The sequence below is a fragment of the Cebidichthys violaceus genome, unplaced genomic scaffold, assembly GCF_023349555.1.
Source record: "Cebidichthys violaceus isolate CVI_PGR_0920_01 unplaced genomic scaffold, fCebVio1.0.p SCAF_62, whole genome shotgun sequence".
Classification (NCBI taxonomy): Eukaryota; Metazoa; Chordata; class Actinopteri; order Perciformes; family Stichaeidae; genus Cebidichthys; species Cebidichthys violaceus.
This window is the reverse complement of record NW_027176839.1, coordinates 1,108,908-1,123,665: the sequence shown is the minus strand read 5'-3', so window position 1 is coordinate 1,123,665 and position 14,758 is coordinate 1,108,908. Positions and strand designations below refer to the sequence as shown.

Genomic DNA, 14,758 nt, shown 5'->3' with positions numbered 1-14,758 from the left:
AGAGACTCGGTGCTGGTGTCTCCTTTACTTGAACCAGCTGCTTTTCATCTTGGCTTCATCTGTGACACTAGTGGAAGGTTCTATATTTCCTGACAGCTTTTCTCTCGTCTAGGTTTTTGGTTTCATAATAATATTGACGTAACTGAAGTCAGAGTTGTATTGCTTTTCGGTTGAGAACAGGTTCCTGCCACAAATTCATATCTGATGGGCAGTTCATTCTCCTGTGCTGGAGAATCCAGGATTAAATTCCACTTGGTCCACAACAACAGCTAGTTGGTACTCTGTATTCCTCTGTTCCCATCAAAACCTCTTCTTGGCCTGATTTATTTGGTGTCAACGGCTACAGAGTGAATTCAGAGCAACCTCTCTTCAGATAGTCTCAACTCTTTCAGGGTTTTTATCAGCTCGTTATAGCACATGCACATTTTATTCTCGATTGTTAACGTTTCTAGAGTTCTTGTGTGTAACTGCTCTTTTTCCTGGATTTAGGACTAACAAGCTTTTTTTCTTCATGGATGTAGGTTGCCTGCTATTTCCTTGAACAGTGGTTGTTACTTTTTTTAGGATGTGATCGATAGAGTTCACTGCTTCCTGGCATAATTGGTAATCATGGAAGTATTTGCTGAATGATACTACTGAGTCATATGGTTTTTAGTGTCACACTTGAGTGTACATGGACTAGCAGCAGCTGTGAGGGATGTTTGGTGTTCTGTGAACTGACCTCGCTTCTCTGAATATCATATGTGTCAGTTATCAATGAACTGACAGCAGATCAGTCATTTAAACCTTTATATTTCAATGTTGTGAAAATAGGGGCTGGGTACCCTTACTGTTCTTACTCATTCCATTTCTATCGGGGATCGTGGTTTTACCGGCAGGGGTCAGGGTTTTGTGAACCAGGGTTGGGAAAGACTTTGTTTCTGTCTTTCTCTTATTTATTGATGTCTTTGCAGATGTTTTCTTATAAATGTTTATAGAGAGACATCACTCTCTGCAACATTCACATCGTGTCCGGGCTCTCTGTCTGTCTGTCTGTCTGTCTGTCTGTCTGTCTGTCTGTCTGTCTGTCTGTCTGTCTCTGTGTGTGTGTGTGTGTGTGTGTGTGTGTGTGTGTGTGTGTGTGTGTCTGTGTGTGTGTGTGTCTGTGTGTGTGTGTGTGTGTGTGTGTGTGTGTGTGTGTGTGTCCGGGCACTCTGTTCTTTTAGGAACGGTACTGTCTGCTCCCCAAATCACTTGTGTTCTGATACTGTCTCCTGCAGGTGCATTTTTAGTGGCTTGTCTTTTAAACATCTTGAGCACAAACTAGGTATCAAACCTTTTAGCAATAGTTTGTTCAGAGGGTTTCACTACATAGCATCCTGTCAAAGTACCTTGTGATACTTGGCTGCCACAAGTTCAACTGGAGCCTGTCCTGTGATATTTAAGTGTAGCTTGTAAGTATTTCAATGGCCTTATGGCTGCTGAATGAAAGAAACCCACCTTTTCTAAATGAGATGCTTTTTATTAGCGTTCAGCAAAAGCAAGGACAGAATGTCTTATTTTAAAATGACATAATGCTATGTTGGACCAGGTTTCCTGTGAATCAATATCATAAGTGCATCACCTCTCTGCAAGGGTCTTGTTGTAGTGGTGGTCTCATTATTCTGTTTAGAAAGGATATTGGATAATTTTGGCTCAGTTTTGTGTTCATCTGGTATCTAAAAGAGGAACAGTTACTGGGAGTTAACCCATTAAAATGGACCTGAACAGCTTTGTGACACATTCACGATACTGGAGATTTACACGGGGAAAACCAGAAAGTTTGTTTCAGAGAAGAAGAGGATGAGAGAGCTGTATCATCACAGTTGTGATTTTGTGTGTTTTCATATCTCTAGGTGAATTGAAATTCTTGTGTTTATAGTTTCTGAGGTGTCAGGGGTGTTCAGTTTGCAATAAATGGTTTATTCTTTTGTGTACAGTTACATTTTTTTAAATTACATAAATTGTACTTGTCTATTTTTTGTGATGGTTTCAAAAAGAACAAAATAATTTTAAAGTGTAAAGGAAATCTTAGTATTTTTGTCTTAAAATATTGATGCAGGATTTATTCTCTAAATAAATACATTCATCTGTTACCTGCTTGTTTTCAACTTGTTGTGCAATCATTTGAAGTGCATGTTTTGTTAAAAAAAGGAAACCATTACAATTGTCAGTTTCTTGACAAAATTTCCAATGCTCCTTTTAAAAATTGGAAGTCTTAAACATTTACATTGAGGGTTTTTCCACTGCCTCTTCAACATGAGATTTCGAGAAACAACTCTAAACATCTTTAGAGGAACTGACTGTTGAACAAAGTCAAAAGGGGAAGTGGTGAACAAATATGGCTCCACCACAGATCAGTGAACAGCTCGGAGAAGCTAGAAACAGGAAATGCTGATCATCTGACACCATGAAGTTAGTCAAAATGGAGGACACAGTGCCGTATTTGATAAGGCTTTATTGGTACATTATAGGATTTCCAAAAGTTATCAAGTTTGAAAAGATGTGTAAGAAAGTTATATCATATATTTAATGTTGCAGAAACGGCTTCTTTTCATTATTCACTTCAAAAGATGTACAATGTAGAAAGGATGAGAGAAACTTGACAACAAGCAGCTTCCATTTCAAACAGCTCAGACTAAAACAGCATTTCACGCTTTCTCACTCGCTTACAGTTACGGAAGGCCAGAGTTTTCTGAAAAAGCTTACATTTTCTTGAGAATTAAAAAGCTTATTCTGTTGAAACATTTTGGAATCAAAATCATTATTTTATGATCTTAAATAAGCTTTTCCAGAAACATCCCTTTTCTAGCCATCTGCAAACATGATTTGATCAAAGGACAAGAACTGTACAACAATATTAACTTTAAGATATGCAGATAAAGAATATATTGTTTGAGAGAATATTGTCTATAACTTGTAGCCTAGTCCAGATCTACTGATGTGGCAGAAGAGCGTCATGGCGAAACACATTCCCAATACCTGTCAACAAACAAGATGAAAAAATTGAATTGTAAAACACATTTGGATATACTATTAGAGCTGCATTCAATTCTAATTTTGGCCACTCCAACAAGCTGAAAATGTGCTCAGATTTTGTATGGAGAAGTTAACAAAGACAGTGTTCCTTGCAGTTTGGTAATAAGTATTAAGTATTTTGATATGGTAAAAATGCATCAGCTTACCTCGATAATGCAGAGAACAATGACGGAAATCCCAGTGGTCAGGAAATTCTCCTCAAAGAAGTTCTGCAAGGTTGCCAAACAACCCTGAAAACAAAGAGCATCCAGTTAGAACCGTTACCAACAGTCTAATGCAATGGTAAGGCATCTGTCTGCATTATGTCTACCTTTTCTTTGTACTGGACATTTGTGCTGTTACAGTTCTTCAAGCAGCAAGAGTCGGGGACTTTGTCCCCCCAGTCCGTTCGATTATAGACTCCACAGCAATCAAGCTGAAACAGATTTTTAAAGAGGTTTTACGATAACCGACTGAGATGTCTTTGCTCTCTGTATTTCAGCACACCATCCACAGGCAGTCATTCATGTGAGCTGTCAGTGTGCCTGTGCTCTGATCCACTCACCTTCACCTGAACCAGATCCCACTCACTCATCACAGCTGTCGAGTTTCCAGTCTTTCCTTTGGCCTTTTCCAAACCCTTGTTGAGATCCTCTTTTACCATTTCACCTATCTAAATAGTGAGGAGAGATTTGCAGATTATACATAGTTGATATGTGTTTCCTCCATTAGTACAACACGGTGTGAGCACTGATGGATGTGACCCTACCTCTCCCTCATACATGAGCAGCAGGCATGCTGCAGTCAGCTCCACCAGCATCAGCAAGAACAGCAGCAGGAAAAACTGTCAACAGAATAATCCATGACAGTCAGTTGTATGTTTCATCTTTGAAACACCACACACAATTTAAAGAATTAAGGGAAGATTCCTCAACACAACAAGATTGTTCAAATATACTGTCCGTCCAATGGAACAAGAAACACGGGCAGTTTGGAATGTTACCCAAACGGTCCACGGAAAACATCCCTCTGTCTGTGGACCAACTTCCTGCTTTAACTTTGACACAGTTAATTATGCTAACATCAGCATGTCAACACAGTAAAACCATGTTAACATGCTGATGTTTATCAGGTGTGCATAACATGTTCACCGTCTTAGTTTAGTGTGTTAGTATGCTAATTAGCACAACGTACAGCTGAGGTTGATGGGGATGGCTCTACTTTTGCAGGGATTTGATCGTGTTTAGAAATGGAGCAATCACCAAGGTCATCAGCAGCCGTCATCTGAGGAACATGAATCTGTTGGAACCACATTTCATGGCGATTCATGCTACAGCTGACGAGACATTTCACTCAAAACCCGACAGTGGTAGGATTCCATCTCAGGGGACCATGGATGTCTGTATAAACTTTAAGGGTGACCACATAGTACACGGGCACAAATGAGTTGCTTTTTTCTGTGCAGTGAGGGATTATTAATGGCATTTTGGGTGGGCTCAGTTTTAGTTTTTATCTTCAAATACAGTGGTTTAGATAATCTGGATAAAGTGTTGGCTCCTTTCCAACCTGTCTGATCTTCTGGGTTAGACACCTGTTGGACTGTTGTAGCAATGTTGCCATGTTCCCAGAGTACAACGTGATTTTAACTGATAAAAAAACAGGTTCGAAACTATGAAGATAAAATACCAAGTTGTAATAAATCTAAATGATCCTTTCATTTATTAATGATGTAATACTGGTGATAGAAAGCATGTAAAGAAGAGTAAAGTAGATCTCAAACAGAAGCATCGTGTTTCAAATATTTCTTTCATTTAAATTTCTACCACGTCTCTTGTCGTAGTGGTGCTGGAAATTATTTGTGACTACAACCAATGCCTGAGAACAATCAAGCATGCCTGCAAAATAGCTGAGCTGAATAGCTAGTGGTATCAAGCCCTGCAGATATGCTTTGCTTTCATTGGTCCAGGTTTTGGGTCTCCCAGTACAAATGAGATGAATGGAATTGAAATCGTGATGTTTACAGCATTAAAAATACACATTGTCTCACTTACAGTTGTGGTCAAAAGTTTACATACACTTGTAAAGAACATAATGTCATGGCTCTCTTGAGTTTCCCCGTTATTTCTACAACTCAGATTTTTCTCTGATAGAGTGATTGGAACAGATACTTCTTTGTCACAAAAAACATTCATGAAGTTTGGTTCTTTCATGACTTTATTATGGGTTAACAGAAAAAGTGATCAAATCTGCTGGGTCAAAAATATACATACAGCAGTGCTAATATTTGGTTACATGTCCCTTGGCCATTTTCACTTCAATTAGGCGCTTTTGGTAGCCATCCACAAGCTTCTGGCAAGCTTCTCGTTGAATCTTTGACCACTCCTCTTGACAGAAATGGTGCAGTTCAGTTAAATTTGATGGCTTTCTGACATGGACTTGTTTCTTCAGCATTGTCCACATGTTCTCAATGGGATTTAAGTCAGGACTTTGGGAAGGCCATTCTAAAACCCTAATTCTAGCCTGATTTAGCCATTCCATTACCACTTTTGATGTGCGTTTGGGGTCACTGTCCTGTTGGAACACTCAACTGCGCCCAAGACCCAACCTTCGGGCTGATGATTTTAGGTTATCTTGAAGAATTTGAAGGTAATCCTCCTTCTTCATTATCCCATTTACTCTCTGTAAAGCACCAGTTCCATTGGCAGCAAAACAGCCCCACAGCATAATACTACCACCACCGTGCTTGACGGTAGGCATGGTGTTCTTGGGGCTAAAGGCCTCACCTTTTCTCCTCCAAACATATTGCTGGGCATTGTGGCCAAACAGCTCGATTTTTGTTTCGTCTGACCACAGAACTTTCCTCCAGAAGGTCTTATCTTTGTCCATGTGATCAGCAGCAAACTTCAGTCGAGCCTTAAGGTGCCGCTTTTGGAGCAAGGGCTTCCTTCTTGCACGGCAGCCTCTCAGTCCATGGAGATGCAAAACACGCTTGACTGTGGACACTGACACCTGTGTTCCAGCAGCTTCTAATTCTTGGCAGATCTGCTTTTTGGTGGTTCTTGGTTGACTCTTCACCCTCCTGACCAATTTTCTCTCAGCAGCAGGTGATAGCTTGCGTTTTCTTCCTGATCGTGGCAGTGACAAAACAGTGCCATGCACTTTACACTTACAAACAATTGTTTGCACTGTTGCTCTTGGGACCTGCAGCTGCTTTGAAATGGCTCCAAGTGACTTTCCTGACTTGTTCCAGTCAATGATTAGCTTTTTCAGATCCATGCTGAGCTCCTTTGACTTTCCCATTGTAGCGTTTGTGGGCGTTTGTATCTAATGAGCCCTATTTAAATGGCCTCAGAGAAGTCACCAGTTGTAGTCACTCATAATCACTCACAAGAAGTTAAGAGGCCATGCTATGAAGCTCATTTCATTGACACAACTTTCTAAGTCACCAAAATTGCTAATTCATGTTGCTGTATGTATATTTTTAACCCAGCAGATTTTGTCACTTTTTCTGTTAACCCATAATAAAGTCATGAAAGAACCAAACTTCATGAATGTTTTTTGTGACAAAGAAGTATCTGTTCCAATCACTCTATCAGAGAAAAATCAGAGTTGTAGAAATAACTGGAAACTCAAGAGAGCCATGACATTATGTTCTTTACAAGTGTATGTAAACTTTTGACCACAACTGTACATTGGCAAATCTACAGAGTACACTGTCCACAGTTGAGAATGGAACTAAGACTTGTGGTGAACTGACTCATCACTACTACGTGTGTAGTAAGGAATGTCTGTAAAACGATCAAAAATAGATACTTGATTAGAGTCGGTGTGAATAACCGACTAATTTATGTGGAAATTTTGGAAAAGTCAGCAGATTCTGTTATGCGTTAAAATCTTGTGACACGTTGGGGGCCCAAGAACCCCAGGTCTCATTAAGGCGACAGTGTACAAAGAACATTGCTTAAAACAGAGAGAGTGATCATGATGAGTTAGCAGATGGACTAGAACAACAACACAACCAGTGTGAGCACCCAGGGATGCTGTGTGTGTCGTACCGTCAGCAGGAGACAGCGGTTCTCCTTCAGAGCACCCAGGAAGCCCAGGAAGGACACGCAGGTGATGACGATGCCGCTGATCAGCAGCATGTTGGCTAAGTTGAAGCTGGCCAAGGTCGGGGTGAGTGCAGCCATCCTGAAGTTGACCATCATGTAGACGCCGAAGCTCAGCACTGCCACACCGCACATCTGACAGGATTATTAGAATGAATACACATGAATGCTTCATAATGATAATCCAGTTATATCCTATGTAATTATATTGTGACACTGAGAGGAGCGTTCTTTTTTTCATAATGAGTACTTCTACTGTCAATACTTTAGTTACATTTTACTGATGATACTTTTACTGAAAGGCCAACTTAGTCTCCATGTGTTTGTGTCTATGTGACTGATGGGGACATTCTTTGAAATTGGTCCAGTTTAAGTATTTGGAGCGCTGCAACAGGCAGCCACTAAACAGGCTGTAATGAAACCGCTCGGGGCAACTCCTCACCGTCAATGTACGCCCACTAAAAGTGTTTGTGTCTGACAACACTATGGAAAGAACCCGACAGAGAGAGAAAACCTTTTGCTTTCTGTTTATTATTGTGTCATGTGACTTGTTGCCAGAAGACGGTGGAAACGTGAGTGAGAGTTGGAGAGAGGAGTGCCAGGGTTGTCAGAGTTTGGGAGTACAGAAAGCTTAGCTTCATGTTTTCTAAAATATTTTCAATGTCTGAATATTTTGCTGATTTCCACAATGTGGATGTGAGGCAAGAGTTCAGTGTGACACTTCTCAGAGTGAGACAGGATCAAGTGATAGGCAAAGAAACACATTGGATTTCTACGTAGGGTTCTCTTCATAATGTAGTCAGACACTTCTAATAACTACCTGAGCCTGTCAGTGTACCGGAGTCATTTCAATACAGCCTAGTGAGCGGCTGCCGTCTCCAGCGCTCTCCCTCAATACTGAACCAGTTTCAAAACTTGCTGTCCACATTAGTCACTTAGACACAAAAACATGGAAAATATAGAGTCCAGGTTGAGAAATGCCAAAGCTAGCTAGTAAAGGATCAGAATACTTCGTCAATCACTGACTTTTCCTTTTTTCAGTTCGGTTCAGTGTCTTGAGTTTCTATCACTACCACTTTAAGTGGCACTTATCAAATGATTATTTTTATGTTATTAGCTGAGCTACAACACAACTTGTACCATAGTGACCTAATGTGATGCTGGATGATTAAGACATACATACAAAACAAAGGAAGTTGGCGAAACACATGGTGTACTTTAAACACTTGAGGCAGCCTTGAGCCATTCTGTAACACCTCTGATCAGACCTGCAACAAGAAACATTCAGATTAACATATTTCATCTAATATGAACAGAGGAAGCCAAAATTAATCTGTTCTGAATTAATTTCGGCCTTTTGTGTGTGTATGTACGTGTGTGTCTCAACGCTGACAAAGCGCCATGACCCCATCTCACTTCCTGTGTTTCCTCCCAGTTTACATGCAGACAGAGAGTTACAAATACATTTCACCTTCATTAAACAGGACGGTGTTGCTAATGACATCACAAGGGTTAGGTCAACTGTGGAAATGAATACTTCTGGGTAAAAATGATAACTATCACCACAATGTATATATTTAAATATTTAAACATCAGAAAACTCAAATAGTTAATCTATGTATAACTGATTATTGATGTAAGAATGATTAATAAAGATGGATGCTAGAATAATATAATTTTGCTCACATTTGATCTATTTCTAGGTGTACTAAACCTTTACATACAACACTTCGACTGAGATGACTGACCATGTTGGTATTTTAAGTCTTTTTTTCTTTTTTTTTCTAGTATTCTCTAGATATACAACATCAACACATTTTTTTATGATGAAGACAAAAGAATAAAATAATATCTTAGCCTGACACTCAGAAGAGACAAATACAGAGGAGAAATAAAGTTGAGGTCTTACCAGCTTGGGAGAATAATGTGCTCGTCTCTGTTTTCACACTGCTGTTGCTGACACTTCCCCTTCTCATAGCGCTGTGGACCGTGCAGCTTTGTGGGGCTTTCAGCACCTCATTCTCACTTCCTCATTCTCAGCAGAAGCAACATGGAAAATCTATGACAGAAAGCGTGGCGGAGAACAAACCAAAATAACAGCAGCAAAGTGTCTGTGACACACTTCTGTTATTTAGACAACATATACATGTTCAGAAATAAACAGTCAAATGGTGGTCAAGAGCTTTGAGGTTGAAAACATGCTGAATAATTATGCAGCATATGAGGTGACAATTATGTCAGAGAAAAATCGTGCATTACCACGTGGCTTTACAGATGTGGTAAGCTTGACTCAAGTCTTTAGAACAGTGGGAGACTAATCATTTCATTTAAGTATTTATTTTGTATTGGTCTTTGTTTTCAGACAATATAGCAAAGTTTATTCTATTCTATTCTATTCTAATCGAGTAAAGCCCATGAGAGTTTGTGTAATTTATACACAAATATATAAATGACCTGCAAAGGTATGCATTTAAGTATCTGTTTAACATAAAAGAGACTTTATTCCATCACCAGATTGAAGTATGGTGGAAAACCCTGAAGGGCTGAGCCGCTGACTGAACATTAAGTTTCAGTTGGAAATGTGAACCCCACCCTGAGGGCGGACCACAGAGCAGGCTGAGAAAATCCGCTTCAAGTCAGCAGCCTGACGTACAAATCTATTTTACTGTATACAGAACTAGAAAATTTCGCAAGAAATTTTGACAGTGTGGCTTCTACTGCCCGAAGACGTCGCAATATATACATAAACGCTGATGTTACCGGTAGTATCGTTGAGGTTCGATTGAGATAATGCTTCTCTCTTTTCTGCATTTTAGATTCATACTCTTGAAAAAGTTAAACCAAGTTAAAGCTGACGCTTTTATTTTGAAAACTTACCGGATGCTCTATCCCTTATCGGTGTCTGACTTCCTACCTGGGTCGATCTGCCCTGTGTTAATTGACGCAATAAACCCGAGCCTTGGGCTCTCGCGCACCCTTCATTGAGGCAGAGTAGTGTTTGCTTCCCCTTAATGTCAGATCAGCAACACTAAATATGTTCCACACAGACGTGAAATACAGTACCTATTATATGGAAAGAAAGGACATATAATAAAAGTGTCTACAAATATTACAGTGTGTGCAGGAATGAGACAGCAAAAGGCACGCGCTCAACCCAGTTAGTGAGGGATTCACAGTCTGAGGTGAGGAACAGCTGGTCACTGCCTCACCTCACTGTCTCCTCTCTGTTTGAACAGGACATGCGCTAATTCAGAGATTTTGATTATAAAAATGTTTGGAATAATACAGAAATTACATTTATAGCGCAGATCAGTAGAGAAATATTAATATTTATTTTATTTTAGCATTATTTGTTTTTTACATTTCATCATCACACCCTGACCGCACGTCCCTGCGTAGAGCTCTGGGTGAACACAGATGGCTACAGTTTGTACTTCCTGATTCAACAACAACAGGACGTCAGTGATGACAGGAGGAACATCGCGCCAACCGCGTCGCTTCAAATGCGTCGCCCCAAACGCGTCGCTCCAAACGCCCCAAACGCGTCGCCCCAAACGCTCCAAACGCCACAAACGCGTCGCTCCAAACGCGTCGCTCCAAACGCGTCGCCCCAAACGCGTCGCTCAAAACGCCCCAAACGCGTCGCCTCAAACGCGTCGCCCCAAACGCGCCGCGCAACATTTGCATCACTGCAGTCTCATCACGTCTGTGCAAAGACTTTGTATGTAATCTCATCGCGCGAATAATTCGCCCTGCGTTCGGTGTGAACACAGCTGGCAGCCTCGTGGGGAGGAGAGGGGGGGAGCTGCGCTCATGTGATTGGTTGAAAATGAGGCTGACATCTGATTGGCTACAGATAGGTCCATGTTAAAAAAAACGTATTTGTGAATCCGGCCAGGCAGAGGAGTCTCAAAAAACCCACCAACAAATGTGAAGAGATCCACAAACAAATACACAAATCCACAAACAAATAGAAAACATCCACACACAAATACATACAAATGCAGAAATATATTTGTTCTGCGTGCATTTGTGAGTCACATTTATTTGTAAATCCTTCTGTGTAGAGACAGACAGACAGACAAAGAGAGAGAGAGCGGGCGTGCGTGCGTGTCACTGGTTGCCATGGTGACAACGCAGGGCCTGGAGAGTCTGTGAGTCTGTTTGTTTATAAACATCAGTAATTAGCTGAATTAAGAACACCTGTGAGCTTGGCAGACTTTTCATGAGAAAACATTGGAAAACACCTGTCAAACAAATGCACTTTATACCAAAACCATGAGTCCAATCAATAAAATAAGTGCACCGTGAGAGAGATAAGACTCTGCCGAACACCCTGGTATGTTTTTTATGTTCATAGTGTTATAAATGTGAGCGCCAGCGCAAGTTACAAAACTGGTACCGTCTGCTTTCTTTGACAAATTTCTTTTCTGATTTAACATGGGGTCTAATGGAGCAGTCGGTTGGAATTCATGTCGCTCCACGGCTGTTTGAGCCAAATGTGTAAGTCCGTTGGATTCCATAGACACTTTGTTGCGACCAGCACAACATTTCCAAGCTTTTTGGCCAAAAATGGTGTATAAAGAGTAAAAATTGTGGGAATGGGAGCAATTTGTTTGGAAAAATCACAGAACATTTTCCTGCTCTGCTTCACTCTGACCGTGATGTCATCACTCTAGCACTTAACGAGCTGCGCAATACACACCCATTATAAAATCTGAAACAGACCCAAAGTTTTGCTGAAACTAAATCGGTGACTTCATGAAAACTATGCTAGCTAGCAAAATGTCCATTTGGCTCAATAACGTCCATCAATTTGTCTACGTTTTAAACTTTGAATCATGTTTCTACGTTAAAGTATGGCTGGTCAATATGGGTCCAAAGTTAAGTGTTTTTTTTGCTTTCTTCACGCCGAAATCCCATTCAAGTCAATGGGCCGATTTTTCATCGTAGATTGCGATTTTCGGGGAAACCGCTGGACGAATTTCTTATAAAAGTCATAGCTCACGATTCCCGATCAAGCCGCACGTGTTGAATTACTTTTTGAGCAGGTGTTGGCAACGCTGTGGGACTAGTTTCGCGGCAAACTCTGATGTGGAAGATGGAGAATAACAATAATAATAACAATAATAACTAGAATATGCATTTCCTGCTGAAAATGCGTTGGAATGCTGAAAGCTGAAAGCTGAAATGAATTGCAAAAACATTGCTGAAAATACAGAAATGAGAGACTACCGGTCTGAAAAATGTTGAAGCTCGAAAGCATTTAAACTGCACTGCTGAAAACCCTTCTAGTTGAAACGTCTAACTATGGTGTCTGTAGCTGAAAGTATGAGAAAGAAGGCTTTGAAAGTTGAAGAAGTTTAACAGGATTTGAAGATTTTCTCCATAGATATCCCATTCAAAACAAATTGCAAAAAGCTTAATAATTCAAAAAGTTTAAAGATTACAAATATGAAAAATATCACCCCTCTCCTGAAAAAGCTGAATATTTTGATATTCAAACAGCTTCTGTGGCTTAAAAAATGTCAGCAGTAGTGATATTTGTAGTAGTAGAAGTTGTAGTTGTAGTAGAAGTATTATTAGTAGTAGAAGTATTAGTAATTAGAAGAAGCAGTATAAGTAGTAGTATCAGTAGTCGTAGTAATAGCTGTAGTAGTGGTCGTAGTATTTAATATAACAGTAGTAGTAGTAGAAGAAGTAGTAATAGTAATGGCAGTATTTGAAGTGATAGCAGTGGTATTAGTACAAGTAGCAATCGTACTAATAGCTGTAGTAGTATTGGTACTGGTAGTAGCATGAATAGCAGCGGTAGTGGTAGCAGAGAGAGAGCCAGAGGGAGAGAGGGAGAGACAGAAAGAAAGACAGAGAGAGAAACACAGAATGACAGGAAGACAGAGATAGAGAGACTGAATGAATGAGTGTGAGAGAGTGAGAAAGGCAGACAGACAGTTATTTGTACTGAGTGAGTGAGACAGGCAGACAGACAGTTATTTGTACTGAGTGAGTGAGTGAGACAGGCAGACAGACAGTTATATGTACTGAGTGAGTGAGGGAGACAGGAGGACAGACAGCCATCTGGATTGAGTGAGAAGAGCAGACAGACAGTTATATGTACTGAGTGAGTGGGAGAGAGAGACAGGCAGACAGACAGTTAGATGGACTGAGTGTGTGGGAGCGAGAGACAGACAGACAGACAGACAGACAGTTAGATGGACTGAGTGTGTTGGAGAGAGAGAGACAGACAGTTATATGAACTGAGTGAGTGAGTGAGACAGGCAAACAGACAGTTATATGAACTGAGTGAGTGAGTGAGTGAGACAGGCAGACAGACAGTTGTATGTACTGAGTGAGTGAGTGAGACAGGTGGACAGACAGTCATCTGGATTGAGTGAGAAGAGCAGACAGACAGTTATATGTACTGAGTGAGTGGGAGAGAGAGACAGGCAGACAGACAGTCAGATGGACTGACTGTGTGGGAGAGAGAGACAGGCAGACAGACAGTTATATGTACTGAGTGAGTGAGTGAGGCAGACAGACAGTTATATGTACTGAGTGAGTGAGTGAGGCAGACAGACAGTTATATGTACTGAGTGTATAGAGAGAGACAGACAGACAGACAGAGAAAGAGAGAAAGTGTGTGTGTGTGTGTGTGTGTGTCATTGGTTCCCATGGTGACGACGCAGCAGTTGGAGAGTAAGAAAATGCATTTCCTGCTGAAAATGCGTTGGAATGCTGAAAGCTGAAAGCTGAAATGAATTGCAAAAAAATTGCTGAAAATACAGAAATGAGGGACTACTGGTCTGAAAAATGTTGAAGCTCGAAAGCATTTAAACTGCACTGCTGAAAACCCTTCTAGTTGAAACGTCTAACTATGGTGTCAGTAGCTGAAAGTATGAGAAAGGCTTTGAAAGTTGAAGAAGTTTAACAAGATTTGAAGATTTTCTCCATAGATATCCCATTCAAAACAAATTGCAAAAAGCTTAATAATTCAAAAAGTTTAAAGATTACAAATCCGAAAAATATCACCCCTCTCCTGAAAAAGCTGAATATTTTGATATTCGAACAGCTTCTGTGGCTTAAAAAATGTCAGCAGTAGTGATATTTGTAGTAGTAGAAGTTGTAGTTGTAGTAGAAGTATTAGTAATTAGAAGAAGCAGTATAAGTAGTAGTATCAGTAGTCGTAGTAATAGCTGTAGTAGTGGTCGTAGTATTTAATATAACAGTAGTAGTAGTAGAAGTAGTAATAGTAATGGCAGTATTTGAAGTGATAGCAGTAGTATTAGTTCTAGTAGCAATCGTACTAATAGCTGTAGTAGTATTGGTACTGGTAGTAGCATGAATAACAGCAGTAGTGGTAGCAGAGAGAGAGCCAGAGGGAGAGAGGGAGAGACAGAAAGAAAGACAGAGAGAGAAACACAGAATGACAGGAAGACAGAGATAGAGAGACTGAATGAATGAGTGTGAGAGAGTGAGAAAGGCAGGCAGACAGTTGTTTGTACTGAGTGAGTGAGTGAGTGAGACAGGCAGACAGACAGTTAGATGGACTGAGTGTGTGGGAGAGAGAGACAGGCAGACAGACAGTTATATGAACTGAGTGAGTGAGTGAGTGA

At 40.4% G+C, this 14,758-nt stretch overlaps 1 protein-coding gene across 1 annotated transcript; it reads right to left on the bottom strand.

Moving 5' to 3' along the window:
• Window positions 1-2,459: 2,459 nt before the first annotated feature.
• Window positions 2,460-9,218, bottom strand: LOC137890154 (leukocyte surface antigen CD53-like). Its single transcript, XM_068734281.1, has 8 exons — window positions 9,055-9,218; window positions 8,329-8,413; window positions 7,092-7,280; window positions 3,806-3,880; window positions 3,602-3,709; window positions 3,368-3,472; window positions 3,204-3,287; window positions 2,460-3,000 (listed from the first exon to the last, which is right to left on the bottom strand). Exons 2-8 carry the CDS (start codon window positions 8,389-8,391, stop codon window positions 2,929-2,931), a joined length of 696 nt encoding a protein of 231 aa, XP_068590382.1. The 5' UTR covers window positions 8,392-8,413; window positions 9,055-9,218; the 3' UTR covers window positions 2,460-2,928.
• Window positions 9,219-14,758: the final 5,540 nt, after the last annotated feature.